This window comes from Amphiprion ocellaris, chromosome 22, assembly GCF_022539595.1.
Source record: "Amphiprion ocellaris isolate individual 3 ecotype Okinawa chromosome 22, ASM2253959v1, whole genome shotgun sequence".
NCBI lineage: Eukaryota > Metazoa > Chordata > Actinopteri > Pomacentridae > Amphiprion > Amphiprion ocellaris.
The window spans coordinates 27,589,082-27,605,027 of NC_072787.1; the positions used below are offsets into that span (position 1 = coordinate 27,589,082).

Here is a 15,946-nt window from a genome sequence, read left to right on the forward strand (position 1 = left end):
GAGGGTTTTCACACATTAAATGAGAAAAAGTTCACGTCAGGAAGACAAATAAAACGGCAGAAAACTTTCATTATTAATGTGGTTTTATTGGCTAATTCTAGGTTTAAAAACAAAAACAAAAAATAAACTGAAAACAAGCACCTCATAAAAAATAAAATTAAAAAAAATATTTTGAATAATGCTATAAGAACAATAACTGGGCTGCAGAAAAGTGCTAATATTAGCTGGGGTTTATTGTAAAAAAAAAAATTAGAAATGAATAAAAAATTAAAGAATAATATTTTAGAAAGAACTATAAATTATAAAAAAAATAAATGAATTATTTTGAATATTGTTGTAAGAACAATAATAAATAAATAAATAAACTGTGATGAAAAGAAATAAATTATTTAGAATATTATAAGAACAATAACCACACCGCAGAAAAGTGATATTATTAGTTCGGGTTTATTGCAAAAGAATAATAATAATAATAATAATAATAATAATAATAATAATAATAATAATAATAATAATAATAATAATAATAATAATAATAATAATAATAATAAATTATAGAATAATAATTTATAAAGAAATATAAATTATTAGAAAAATAAAAAATTATTATGAATCATGAATAAATTGTTTTGAATATTGCTATAAGAACAATAACCAGGCCACAGAAAAGTGATATTATAATTTTTGCTTAGAATCTGTATTTTAATTGTGGAAAATAAAATGTTTTATTAGATGGTTATTTTATGTTATCTTACAGCATTTTTTGTCTTTTTACATAAAAGCTACAATAAAATCCTGCTAATAATGACTCTTTTCTGTCCCTATATGTCACATTTTTACATGGAAACCTTCTTCATTAAACACAAAACACCAACAGACAGGACAGATGAAGTCAAAATAAACCCAAAAACTGTATTTTAATTGTCAACAGTTAATGTTTTTTACTAGCTGGTTATTTGTCGTAGAAATATTAATATTTATTCATCATCCTGGACCTCAAACCTCCAGCCTGAGAGGAGGAGAACACGTTCCGCTGTCCCGGGTGGAGGTTCAGTCGTTATTCCAGCGTTATCTCCATCAGACACTCGGCCTCACGGAGCTCTCACGGAGCCATTAGCATCACGTTAGCTCACATGCTAATAGAGAATAAACAGGAATATGCAGCCGCCGCGTTAGCCGCCTCATTAGCCGCCTAAATGCCACCTCATTGGTTAATGTCATGATGCTGAAACGGCCTCAGAGTGGAGATAAAGGAACCCAACTAGAACCTCTACGTTCCTCAAAGGTTCTCACCTTTTCATCTAGACGTTTCCTTTCCCAGAAAGCTCCTCTTAAAAGTAGGAAGACTGAAGACGTTCTATAAACATTGTTAGAACGTTCTCACAGCTGAATGCGATTCTGAGAACGTTCTTCTTTGGTGTCATGTCACACGGTGGAACGTCGTAGGAACATTTAATAGATTCCATGACGTGTTCCCTCAACAAAAAGGCAAAATGTTCCACCTTTAATGTGTCACATTAGGAGAACGTTATAAAACGTTCTACGTGGAAACATTCTGTTATCTGAGAACTTTATAACTATATTTATTGAGAACATTCTTTTTGGCTCGCAACAGTGCAGAACATTGTGGGAACATTTAATAGATTCTACAAAATGTTCCCTCAGTATCATCCTTAGAACATCACAGCATGAATGTTCCACCTTTCTTAGTGTATCAGAGTACAGGAACGTCCTCTAAAGAACGTTGTGTCATCTGAGGTCTCCATAACATCTTTAGAACAGTGTTGCATTGAGAATGTTCTTCCTTTGTTATCAATGTAGAATATAGAAGAACGTTCTGTAACATGTTCACTCAACAAAAATGCTAAATGTTCTACCTTTATTAAAGTGTTCTGTATATAAACATTCCATCTTTTTTTTGTCCCAAATATGATCTGAGAAAGTTCTGCAGCAAAGGAAGAACGTTCCCAATGCAGCACTCTGTTCTCAAGATGTTATGGAGACCTCAGATGACAGAATGTTCTTTTGAGGACGTTCCTGTACTGTGATATACTGAGAAAGGTGGATTCTTCTGGCTTTGATGTTTTAGGGATGTTGTTGAAGGAACATTTTGTACAATCTATCAAACCTTCTCTCAGTGTTCCACAGTTTTATATGATGAACGTTGTCAGTGGTAGTTTTGAGAACGTTGGGGTTCTGTAGAACACTTACAGAACGTTATCCTGCTTTTTAGTAGAACATTTTGGGATTCAATTCAATTCAATTCAATTTTATTTATATAGCGCCAATTACAGTCAAATTGTCTCGAGACGCTTTACAGAACCCATATGCCTGACCCCCAGAGCAAGCCAAAAGGCGACAGTGGCAAGGAAAACACCCTTTTAACAGGGAAAAAAACCTCGAGCAGAACCCGGCTCTAATGTGGGGGGACCCATCTGCTGCTGGCCGGGCGGGTTGAGAGGGACAGAAGAGGTAGAGAGGTAGAGGTAGAGATAGAGGGATACAGATAGAGGGGTAGAGATAGAGGGGTAGAGGTATAGATAGAGGGATACAGATAGAGGGGTAGAGATAGAGAGGTGGGGGGTGGGACACAAGGACCATAAAACACAGCCACACATCTGAAGCATCCAGCATCCAGCTCTGGGACCAGGGACACTCGGAGAAAGGACACAGAAAGAAACAGAGTGAATGTAATGCAATAATGGTATATATAGTAAATACATAGGTAGTTAGAGAAGGGCTCAGTGCATCCAGAGAGGTTCCCCAGCAGCCTAGGCCTATAGCAGCATAACTAGGGGCAAACTAAAGGGACGTCAAGAGGGGAAGTCAGTTGTGCAAATGAAAACACCAGCTCACCCCGTCAGGGTCACCCAGTCAGCCCTAACTATAAGCTTTGTCGAAAAGGAAGGTTTTAAGCCTGGTCTTAAAAATAGAGAGGGTGTCCACCTCCAGAACCCAAACTGGGAGCTGGTTCCACAGGAGAGGTGCCTGATAACTGAAGGCTCTGCCTCCCATTCTACTTTTAGAGATTCTAGGAACAACAAGTAAGCCTGCAGTCTGAGAGCGAAGAGTTCTGCTAGGGTAATATGGTACTATCAGGTCTTTAAGATATGATGGAGATTGGTTGTTAAGAGCTTTATATGTCAGAAGAAGGATTTTGAATTCTATTCTAGATTTAACAGGGAGCCAATGAAGAGAATCCAATATAGGAGAAATATGATCTCTCTTGCTAACTCCCGTCAGTACTCTGGCTGCAGCGTTTTGGATCAGCTGTAGATGTTTCAGAGAGCTATTGGGACAACCTGATAATAAGGAATTACAGTAGTCAAGCCTAGAAGTAACAAATGCATGGACTAGTTTTTCTGCATCACTCTGAGACAGGATGTTCCTGATTTTCACAATATTTCTCAGGTGGAAAAAGGAAGTCCTACAGATTTGTTTTATGTGCGAGTTAAAGGACATGTCCTGGTCAAAGATAACACCAAGGTTCCTCACAGTAGTACTGGAGGCCAATGTAATGCCATCCAGAGGAACTATATGCTTTGAAAGCAATTCTCTAAGATGTTTGGGGCCAAATACAATGACTTCAGTCTTGTCTGAATTTAGTAGTAAGAAATTATAGGTCATCCAGGTCTTTATGTCCTTAAGACAATCTTGCAGTCTAGCTAGCTGATTAGTTTCATTTGGGATCTGAAAGAAAACATTAGAGGAACCTTACAGAACCTTCTCAGTACATTTGTTAGAACCTAGAACTTCGGTTCTTCGTACTTCCACCTGTTTGAATCCTCTAGAATCTGGACGTTCTAAGCAGGCGTGGGTTCTCAGAGGTTCTCTGGTGTAACGAGGTGTTGTGTCACTAAGAGCTGTTTGTTGACGGGGGGGTTCCGATAACGGCGCCGCTGATTGAGTGTCGGGTTCCCGCCCGCTCGTTTTCATCGAATTACCCGACTGACTTATCGGGGAGAAGCCTGTTAGTTTCCATGGAGACAGAAAGCTGCAGTAATCAGAGCTCTAATTACACCACAATCATGATGTCCTCAGTGTGTCTGGAACCGACAGGAACCGACAGGAACCAGCACTGCGAGGCTCATTAACCCTCAAAACAGGTTTAAACACAGCTCATCCTGGGACAGAAGGAACCGTCACATTTCCTACTTTCCAACAGATCCTTGAACTCATCGTGAATTAACCAAATCTGAGTTTAGAATCGTGATTTTTCATCCAAACCGATTTATTCTGATTTTAATCGTTGCTCATGTTGACTCCGGGTTTAGGATTGATCAGTAAAATAAATGCAGCATGTCTCAGAAACAGAGAACAGAGGAGGAAGTGGTTGGAGATCCATCCAGCATGGAGAAACTGCTACTCTACAGATGACGGTGGAACATCTACAGCTGATGGTGGGACATCTACAACTGGTGGTGGAACATCTTTCTACAAATGATGGTGGAACATCTACAGATGATGGTGGAACATCTACAGCTGGTGGTGGAACATCTTTCTACAAATGATGGTGGAACATCTACAGATGATGGTGGAACATCTACAGCTGGTGGTGGAACATCTTTCTACAAATGATGGTGGAACATCTACAGATGATGGTGGAACATCTACAGCTGGTGGTGGAACATCTTTCTACAAATGATGGTGGAACATCTACAACTGATGGTGGAACATCTACTGATGATGGTGGAACATCTACTGATGATGGTGGAACATCTACAGCTGGTGGTGGAACATCTTTCTACAAATGATGGTAGAACATCTACAGATGATGGTGGAACATCTACAGATGATGGTGGAACATCTACTGATGATGGTGGAACATCTACTGATGATGGTGGAACATCTTTCTACAGATGATGGTGGAACATCTACGGCTGATGGTGGAACATCTACAGATGATGGTGGAACATCTACTGATGATGGTGGAACATCTTTCTACAGATGATGGTGGAACATCTACGGCTGATGGTGGAACATCTACAGATGATGGTGGAACATCTACTGATGATGGTGGAACATCTTTCTACAGATGATGGTGGAACATCTACGGCTGATGGTGGAACATCTACAGATGATGGTGGAACATCTACTGATGATGGTGGAACATCTACTGATGATGGTGGAACATCTTTCTACAGATGATGGTGGAACATCTACGGCTGATGGTGGGACATCTTTCTACAGATGATGGTGGAACATCTTTCTACAGCTGGACTAAAATGTCTCCAAAACAATAAACAACATCTTGAAAAATGACTCAGATTCTCAAATATTGTCATTTTAAACTCATTTTCTGTCAATTTTACTAATTTAACTCATTTTGAACTAGTTCAAAGTATTTTGGTGCAGTTTCTGAGTTATTTTTTTACAAAGTTTGGTGTAATTTTTCTCTCATTTTACATCTTTTTGTGTCACTTTTGCATCATTTTCTGTTTCATTTAAGAAAAAATTATTTATTTTTTGTCTCTGTGGCATTCCTGTTACATTTTTACTGTTATTTCTATCAGTCTTGTTTCATTTTTGCATCTTTTGTGTCATTTTTACATCTTTTTGTCATGTTAACATTTTTGTATAATTTTAGTGTAACTTTTACATCTTTTTGTGTCATTTGTATTTTTTTATTTCTTTGTGTCATTTTAATGTCCTCTGTGCAGATGAACAAATGACATCCTATTTCATCCTTTTTTTTTGTTTCTTTCTGTCATGTTAGGGTCTTCTTCTGTCATTCTTGTTTCATCTTTTTGTGTCATTTTTACATATTTTTTGTGTCTTTCTGCCTTTTAGTTTCTTTTGTGTCATTTTATTGTAATTTCTACATCTTTTTGTATTATTTGTGCATCTTTCCATCCTATTTTGTCTCTTTGTGTCATTCTGACAGGAGATTCTCTCTCCTTCTTCATTCTGGTTCCTCAGAGCTTTAAGACTTTAGATTACAACTGAACCAACAGTGAAGAAAAATGAGACAGAAGCAGAAAAACCTCCACTGATTAATTAATTAGTTTAGTTTATTCATTGTTTTTGCGGCCCACAGTTAGAATGAATTACACCGGAGTTAGCTAAGAGCTAATTAGCATCGGTTGCCCCTGGGCAGGTCCAGTAGGAAACTGTGACGTCCAGCAGTGTGAAAAGATGGATAAATAAGAGATGGTCTATGGTGGTGATGTTTTTATGGGATGTCGATGAAACGTCCGACAGATTCAGAGAAAGGAAAATCTGGTTTTGTTTTAATTAGTTTAAATCCAGTTTCGTTCCCACAGAGAGTTCAGGGCAGAAAATAAAAGTGGATTTGATGTGAATGCTGCAGTCTGCTATCTTTATCACTCCATTACACACACACACACACACACACACACACACACACACACACACAGACACACACAGACACACACAGACACACACACACACACACACACAGACACACACACACACACACACACACACACACACACACACACACAGACACACAGACACACACACACACACACACACACACACACACACACACACACACACACACACACGCTGCCTGAGAGCAGAGGCCCAACATCTGCCAGAGAGTCGAGGTTACGTAAGGAGGACGGACTCTTTCTGCTGGCAGTCATCAGCAGCGACCCTGAGTGTTGTCGTGGCGACACCAGCGGGCCCCGGGGTCGGCCGCTATTGTGAGCTCCAACTCGTTTTTAACTCGGTCAAAGAAAAGGAGTCGAGAGGAGAAGAGGCGCGTGTCTCATTCACTGTCAGAACTCACCAACGGCGTTAAAACAACATTTATCAGCCAGAAACGGTGAAAACAAACAGAATCCTCACATTTCCTACTCTCCGACAGTCCTTGAACTCATCGCAAATTATTAACAATAAAATTAAAATCGTCTAAGTTTAGAATCGAGATTTTTTTGCAGTTTTTGAGTTAATTTTATCAAATTTTGTGTAATTTTTCAGTCATTTTGCATCTTTTCATGTCACTGTTATGTCACGTTTTGTCTTTTAAAAAAAACATTTTTATATAATTTTTGTCTCTTGTCATTTTTGTTTCATTTTTGCATCTTTTTGGATAATTTTTGTTTCGTTTTTTTCATCTTTTTGGATAATTCTTGTTTCATTTTTAAACTTTTTAACATAATTTTTGTCTCTTTGCTTCATTTTTGCATCTTTTGTGTCATCTTTGTTTAATTTTTACACTTTTTAATATATTTTTTGTTTCTTTGTGTCATTTTTATATAATTTTTCAGTCATTTTACATCTTTTGGTATAATTGTTTCATCATTTTTTGTTTCATTTTGAAAAAAATACTATAATTTTTGTCTCTGTGTCATTTTTGCTTAATTTTTGCATCTTTTGTGTCATTTTAGGGTCCTTAGGTGTCATTTGTGCATATTTCCAACTTTAAAACATAAGTTATCAGCCTGAGACTGTCCAAACAAACAGAAACGTCACATTTGTTACTTTCTGACAGTCATTGAACTCATCATGTAAGTCATTTTCAACTTGGTTAAGAAAAGTTGGTTCCTCCTCTTGTTTCCGTGCAGAACACATTGAGGTGAAGCTGGATGAAAACAATCGTAGGAGCTTCAGTAGAAACCAACCACTGAAGTCCATTTGGTTTCTCCTGAAGCTCCTAGGATCTCCATGACCTGATGAATGAGAACATCCTCAGACGTCGTAGATGAAGATAGTTTTCTAACCCGAACCCTGTGTTTGTGTTCAGTGTGCGTCTCCAGGTTTCAGTGCTGCGACGTCGACACGACGACAGGTCTCGGCCAGGTGTGGTGGAGGATGAGGAAGACCTGCTACCAGATCGTAGAGCACAGCTGGTTCGAGTCCTTCATCATCTTCATGATCCTCCTCAGCTCCGGAGCTCTGGTCAGACTCACACTTCACTGTTTTTAGCGGGACAACGGTCAGATTTACCGCCCACTCCTGGCTAACCGAGCGCTGTGCCGCCCCCTGCAGGCCTTCGAGGACATCTACATCGAGCAGAGGAGGGTGGTCAAGGTGGTGCTGGAGTTTGCCGACAAGATCTTCACCTACATCTTCATCCTGGAGATGCTGCTCAAGTGGCTGGCCTACGGCTTCAAGAAGTACTTCACTAACTACTGGTGCTGGCTCGACTTCCTCATCGTCGACGTAAGTTATTGATTGCTTCGTTTCTGGTCAGTCAGTCTTTTATTGGTTGCTTCATTTGTGGTCGATCAGTCTTTTATTGATCGGTTTGTTTGAATAATCACAGTTACTACAGATTTCTGTGATTGTGTCTCCATGCCAGTGATGACGTTGAATTATTAGTAAGTAATGCTGACAGAGAAACACAAAACGACCTCAGAGACATGCAATGAGACAAAGACACAAAACAATCACAAAGACACACAAAATGACCATAAGGAGAGAAAACCATGACAAAGGGACACAAAATGGTGACACAAACACACAAATTGAACAGAAAAAGACACAAAATGACCCCAAAGAGACACAAAAAACATTAAAAGACCCAAATGACGACAAAAAGACACAAAACAACCAGAAAAAGATGCTAAATGATGACCAGGAGACACAAAATTATCCCTAAAAGACCAAAACGACAACAAACGGACACAAAATGATGACCTCAAAGATACAAAATGACCCCAAAGAGAGAAAACGACCACAAAGAGACACAAAATGACAACAAAGAGACACAAAATGACAACAAAAGCATCCAAAATAACCCCAAAAACACAAAACAACCAGAAAAAGACGTAGAATGACCACAAAGCGACACAAAATGATGACAATGGGACATAAAATGACTAGACAAAGACCCAAAATGTACAGAAAAAGACTTACCCTAACCACAAAGATACAAAACGACCACAAAAAGACACAAAAATGACAACAAAACGACACAAAACAGCCACAAATAGACACAAAACAGCCACAAATAGACACAAAATGACCACAAAGACAAAATGATGACAGAGGCAAAACAAAAATAAAGAGACACAAAATGACCACAGAGACACAAAACGACAAGACAAAGACACTAAATGACCTCAAAGAGACCCAAAATGACGACAGACACAAAAACAACCACAAACACAAAACGACCACAAAGACAAAATGATGACAAAAAGACACCAACTGACCAGAGAGACCCAACGAGCTCCAGCCATGATAAAGGACTTTGTGTCTCCGTCTTTTCGTCCCCTCATATTTCTAAGATCCGGATCAGCAGCTGCACATCCAGCCTGATGGCGCTGGACGTGACGCTGGTTGTGTGTCACTGTTTGTTTGCCCTGAACGTTGCTCTGCTGCTGCTTCACCGCCACACGAATAAAAGGCAGCAGAGAAGCTCAGAGCCGGCAGCCAAACAGTCAGCGATGGCTTTCTAACCTCCACACAGACACACAAAGTCGAGTGTATCCGACTCCCTCCGCCGCCTCCGGCCCGGGATTATGTGGAGTGACTCGCCGGGTCCGTGAAGCTCACCATCCAGTCGGAAATCGACACGCTCGCTGCCTCGTCGCCGTTCCGTGTTGTGACGTTTTCATTTGACTGCAGCGGCCCGAAGACAGGAAGCTTGAGTCACACGGAGAGGAAATGAGACGCAGAGTTTCATCAACGCAGACGTGGTGGAAGAAGACCAAGATAAGCTCCGAACTTCTGCTTAGTCTTTAATTATCGGCCACCAGGGGGCAGAAATGCTTCAGAGCAGTCAGGCACATATAACAAGACCGTAACAATTTATGTTCCGAAAACGTTCTGAGGAAGTTCTATGAATGTTTTCAGCAGGAAGTGTTCGTTTAGTTCCCAGAATGTTCTCTAAAGGCGTTCTAAATATGTTGACTGTTATGCCCTAAACGGACATGAGAACGTTCTTCATGTAACACTGTGGAACACCGTGAGAACATTTTATAGGCCCTATACTGTGTTCCATCAACAGCGTCCCCAAAACATCCTCAGGAAGAATGTTCCACCGTTGTTAATACGTCGCAGTACCGGAACATTATCTAAAGAACGTTCTTTCATTTCCAGCCACCAGGGGGCAGAAATACATCAGAACAATCACCCAGATAAACTAGATAACTCAGACTGTAGAATGTATACCTTTCAAAAATGTTCTGAGGAAGTTCTGCGAATGTTTTCAGCAGGAAGTTCTCTAAAGATGTTCTAAAATTGTTTGGTGGTGACATTGGTTGACAGTTACACCCTAACGGACACCGAGAACGTTCTTCACGTAACACTGTGGAACATTGTGAGAATGTTACATAGCTTCTATACTGTGTTCTGTCAAAAACGTCCCCAGAACATCTTTAGAACATTGCAGCCACAAGGTTCCACCTTTGTTAATATATCTCGGTACTGGAACATCTTTAAAAGAACGTTTTGTCTTCTGAGGTCTCGATAACATTTCCCCTACGTTGCATTGAGAACGCTCTTGCTTCATGATCATTGTGGGAAGGTCCTAAAGAAGGACATCCTAGAGCAAAATGTTCTACCTTTAAAATATGACAGGAACGTTCTGAAACGTTCTGTATGAAAACGTGTCATCTGAGGCCTTGATAACATCTGGAGAACATTTTTTAGATGTTGGTTTGAGAACGTTCTTGCTTCTTTATTGTGGAACACTGAGAGAATGTCTTATAGAAGAACGTTCTTCAATCATCATCTCCAGAACATCCTCATAACGCTGTCACGTCACAGAAACCGTTCTTCATCTGAAGTTCTGCTAACATCTGGAGAACACTAGTTGATGTTTCATTGAGCCCCAAGCAGAGAACGCTGGACTGGAGAACGTCCAGCGTTCTCTGCTTGGTTCTGTAGGGGTCTCCTGCTCTAACCTCCCGTAGATCTCCGTCGCGGGTCAGCTGGCCCAGTTCATCTCGGTAGACCAGATCTCCACCATGAGGGTTCTGAGGACCCTCAGGGCTCTGCGTCCTCTCCGGGCCGCCTCCCGCTTCGCCGGGATAAGGGTAAGAACCGACGGATCGGTGCTGGAGAACACCGGGGCTTCTAGATGGTGTAGAAACGCTGCTGTTCTGGTTCTGATCAGAGAAGGTTCCTCAGACTGTCGATTCCAAACAAACGTCTCATTTAACCGACCAATCAGAGCCTCTGATCGGCTGGTTCCGCCTCCACAGGAACCTCATTTATTAAAGACCAGAGTTCTACCTTCAGTCTGAGGTTCAGTTCCACAGCAAAACATCATCAAAGACCAAAAAATGACGCAGAAAAACTAAAGCTGTAAAAGTGAAAGTACCCAGAAAGTTGAATGTTTTTAAATGGAGGAAGAGTTCGTGAAGTTTATTTTATGTTTTAGAGCTGATTTAGTCGTTTGAACACGTTAATAAAAATAAAACTACAGTTAGATGTGCTTCAATATGGAAAGTTTCTATGGTCAGTATAAGATGGTTGTTTTCTGTAGTTTTCTGTAGTTTTATGGTAGATTTCTATTAGTTTTCTGGTCATTTTTAGTTGTTTTTTGATCCCCAGCTGATGGAATATTGCAGTTTTTAGGTAATTTTTTAATGTGATTTTGGTTTTCTACATATTTTTGACCATTTGGAGCAAATGATTGTCTTTTAGGTGATGTTTTGAGTCATTCTGAAAATATTCTCAGTATGAAGGTAGAACTCTGATCATTGATAAAGTTGCTGGAGATGAAGAACCAGATGTTCTGAGGAGGTTTTAGATGAAGCCACAACAGAATCCGCTCAGTCTGTTCTCTTTTCTTTCTCAGGTGGTTTATTTAAGGTGGAACTAAAATAACGTCATTATTTTCTCGTCTTTCTGCAGCTTCACCTGAGGACTCTTCACTAACCACCAACCCTTTTGTCTCACAGGTCGACGCTGCAGTTAGTCGTCATTGTTGCTTCTTCTCCTTCTTCTTCTTTATCTTCTTTCTCTCCTTCTTCTTCTCCTTCTCCATCTTCTCGTCATTCTTTTTCTTTTCCTTCTTCTCAATCTCCTCCTTCATCTTCTCCTTCTTCTCCATCTTCTCCTCCTTCTTCTTCTCCTTCTTCTTCTGCTCCTCCTCCTCTTTCTCCTTCTTCTTCTGCTTCTTCTTGTCTTTCTTCTCCTCCTTCTCCTCCACCTCCTTCTTGTTCTCCTTCTTCTTCCTCTTCCTCTTCTCCTTCTCTTTCTTTTCCATCTCCTCCTCCTCCTCCTTCTTCTCCTTCTCCTCCTTCATCTTTCCTCCTCGTTCTTCTCCATCTCCAGGTTTCTTCTGATCATCTCGTTCAGGTTCTTTGCCTTCCTACTAGAGTAGACGTTAACAGTCCTTCCTGTCTTTCTGTTTTTCCATCTGTCCTTGTCCCTCAGGTCTCGTTGGTCAGTTTAGTCGCCAACACTTTGGGTTATTCCGACTTTGCAGCCATCAAATCCCTCCGGACGCTCCGAGCCCTGCGGCCCCTCAGGGCTCTGTCCAGATTTGAAGGCATGAGGGTAAGAGTCAGTATTACGGAGCTGAACTCACCTGGACCACACCTGAACCACACCTGAACCCTTCACCTGACAGAGTTCTAGTCAAGACCCAATGTTCTCCAAACAGAACCGGGGTCTCAGTCAGACGCCAGTCCTCGTTTTGTTCAGTCGAGCTGTCGAGTGCTTGGTTTAGACGGCAACTTTCACTTCTTCAAAAGTGCACGACAAGAGTTTGGATTCCCAAAAAATACCCCAAATCACCTGTAAAACAGCCCAAATTCCCTTACAATGACCAAAAATGCCCCTTTAAAGACCCCAAGCCACCTTAAAAGACCTCAAACCACCTTAAAAATACCTCAAATCACCTTAAAAGACCTCAAATCATATTTAAAAGACCTCAAATCATCTTAAAATGACCCCAAATTACCTTAAAAAGTCCCCATATCCCCTTAAAAAGTCCCCATATCCCCTTAAAAAGACCCCAAATTCCATTAAAACACACCAATTCACTTTGAAATGACCCAAAATCCCCTAAAATATACCCCAAATCACCTTAAAAAGACCTCAGACCACCTTTAAAAGACATGAAAATCACCTTAAAAAGGCCCCTGATCCCATTTTAAAGGCCATCAAATCCCCTTAAAACGAGTCCAAATCACCCCAAAAAGAGGCCAAATTATATTAAAAGGATCCCAAATCACCTTTAGAAGACCTCAAATCACCTTAAAAAAGAATCCAGATCCCCTTAAAATGAACCCAAATTACCTTTAAAAGCCAAAAACAAACACATAAAGTTAAATTAGGGTTAGAAACTATATTTAGAGTTTTATTGGATAGTTATTTTACTGTATCTTTTGATTCCACAGCAGATTAAACATTTTTTACAGTGTACTCCTATATAATAATGTAAATATATGAAACATTTTTACAGTTTACTCCTATATAATAATGTAAATATATGAAACATTTTTTACAGTGTACTCCTATATAATAATTTAAATATATGAAACATTTTTACAGTGTACTCCTATATAATAATGTAAATATATGAAACATTTTTACAGTGTACTCCTATATAATAATGTAAATATATGAAACATTTTACAGTGTACTCCTATATAATAATGTAAATATATTAAACATTTTTACAGTGTACTCCTATATAATAACATAAATAATATAAATCCAGCGCTCGTAGTTTTACAGTCATTCTGTGTCCAGGTGTGTTTGTAATAAATCCCCTCAGTGTTGTTTTGTTTTTTTTTACAGTGTTTCCTCCTCGAACCTTTATTTTCTCTCTCTGCTCTCTGATTGGGCCGTTTATTCCTCCGCTGCTCTCTGATTGGTCCGTTTATTCCTCCTCTGCTCTCTGATTGGTCCGTTTATTCCTGTATCAGTATTTGAACAGTATTACTGAGTCACACAGAAACGTGTTGAAACAGAACCAGTTTTAATGATGAGTTTGGATTTAAAATGATGTAAATTCCTCTTCTTTAACAGGGATTCTGTCGTCTTTGTCATTTTTTGTCTCTTTTTCTTTTTTGTGTGTTGTTTTTTCTGTTTTTTTCTCGCTTTTTGCCATTTTGTGTCTTGTTTCTCCAGTTTGGTGTGATTTTGTCAGACATTTTGTGACTCGTTTTTCTTTTTTGTGTTTGTTTTATGTTTTTTTGAGCTCATCGTCGTTTTTGTCTACCTTTTGTAATTTTGTGTCAGTTTTGTGTTGTTTTGTGTGTTTTTGGGACAGTTTTTAAGCGTTTTGTGTCTCCTTCTTCTAGTTTTATGTCTTTTTGTCTGATTTTTCTTGTTTTTTACCGTTTTGTGTCTTATTTTTCTTCTTTTTTGATCAAATTTTTCTAGTTTTGTGACTTTTTATGCGTAATTTTTCTTGTTTTATGGCATTTTCTGTCTCGTTTTTCTTCCTTTTGTGTCCTGTTTTTCTCTTTTGTGGCTTTTTTTGGTCTCATTTTTCTTGTTTTATGATTTTTTTGTCAAATTTTTCTTGTTTTGTGATTTTCCTGTCTCCCTTTTCTTCTTTTTTTGTTGTTTTTCTTCTTTTGTGACTTTTTTGTCATATTTTTCTTGTTTTGTGATTTTTTTGTCTTATTTTTCTAGTTTTGTTTCCATTTTTGTCTATTTTTTTTTTGTTTTGTGACTTTTTCTGTCTTGTTTTTCTTGTTTTGAGTTTTTTTGTCAAATTTTTCTTTTTTTGTGATTTTCTTGTCTCCCTTTTCTCCTTTTTCTTCTTTTTTGTCTTGTTTTTCTTCTTTTTTGGCTTTTTTGGTCATATTTTTCTTGTTTTGTGATTTTTTTTGTCTCATTTTTCTGGTTTTGTTTGATTTTTTGTCTAGTTTTTTCTTGTTTTATGGTTTTCCGTGTCTTGTTTTTCTTGTTTTATGATTTTTTGTCAAATTTCTTTTCTTGTCTTGTTTTCTTCTTTTTTTGGTCTCATTTTTCTTGTTTTGTTTTGGGTTATTTTCCATTTTCTTATTTTATGCAACATTACACTGTAAAAAATCTGTAATTTTTCACATTTTTCATTCATTTAATTTACAGATTTTTTTTCCACATTTCAAAAACAAATGAAAATATGAATCAAACTGCAGAAACAGACACGTCTATATGTTATTGAATACATAAAGTGTAATTAAGGGTTGGAGAGTGTATTTTATTTATGGAAAACTACGATAATAATGATAATTAACAGTGATTCTTTGACAGAAGAACGGACGGCTGAGATTATCTCATTGGTTGTTTTTTTAAATCGTGTTTAATGAGATGATTTCCAGTCGTTTCCGTCCAGAAAAAATCAAAATCAAACGTTCAGTCTGCAGGACGTCGACTCTGCTCAGGACCGCCGTGCATGCTGGGAAAACGCTCATCGCCTCCGGCTAACAAGATTAGCAGCTGTGCTAGCGTTCAGGATTCTGGGTGGAAGAGATGCATTGTGGGAGCAGCTTGTGGGATTTATTCAAAACAATCGGAAACTTTATTGACTGTCGGCGTTCAGAACAAACTGGAGCAGAATTTCAATGACAGAATTCACAGAAATGAGTTAAATGAGATGCATTTGATTCATTTCTGCTGTTTTTTGTGGATTATTAACACAAACACAACCAGATCACGACTAAAATATCTGAACCATGTTTCATCCTCACAGCTGTAAATCGACCTTTAACTTCTAACTGGAATAAAAATGTGTGCATGAGAAGAAAAGATTCATATTTAACAAAAAAATACACAAAGATTTCAAATTAGATTCCCCCGTAGTAAATGTGCAAAAATTAAATATTATATGAATATGCTGATTAAATGTTATTGTCGGTTTAAAAAAAAAGTGAAAAAATAAAAGTATTTTAAAAGATTTGTTTGCATGAATAATAAAGATTTTTGTTCATAAAAAATACTGTGCATGTATAGAATTTTAAAAATAAATATTTGCATTCGTGGTAAATATTTCTGTAGGTAAATAACGTGCTTGTGACGCAATTATTATTTAAAAAGAAACATAAACATTCATAGTTCAGATTTTTATTTAGTGAAAACA

General features: G+C 38.4%; 1 protein-coding gene across 1 annotated transcript in view; it reads left to right on the forward strand.

Annotated features, from left to right (window-relative positions):
• scn5lab (sodium channel, voltage gated, type V-like, alpha b) overlaps window positions 1-15,946 on the forward strand; it is a 176,932-nt gene that overhangs the window by 142,945 nt on the left and 18,041 nt on the right. Inside the window, exons 24-26 of the mRNA XM_055007041.1 lie at window positions 7,712-7,866; window positions 7,957-8,130; window positions 12,301-12,423. Of these exons, the coding sequence (XP_054863016.1) occupies window positions 7,712-7,866; window positions 7,957-8,130; window positions 12,301-12,423 (452 nt within the window). The remainder of the gene's footprint in view (window positions 1-7,711; window positions 7,867-7,956; window positions 8,131-12,300; window positions 12,424-15,946) is intronic.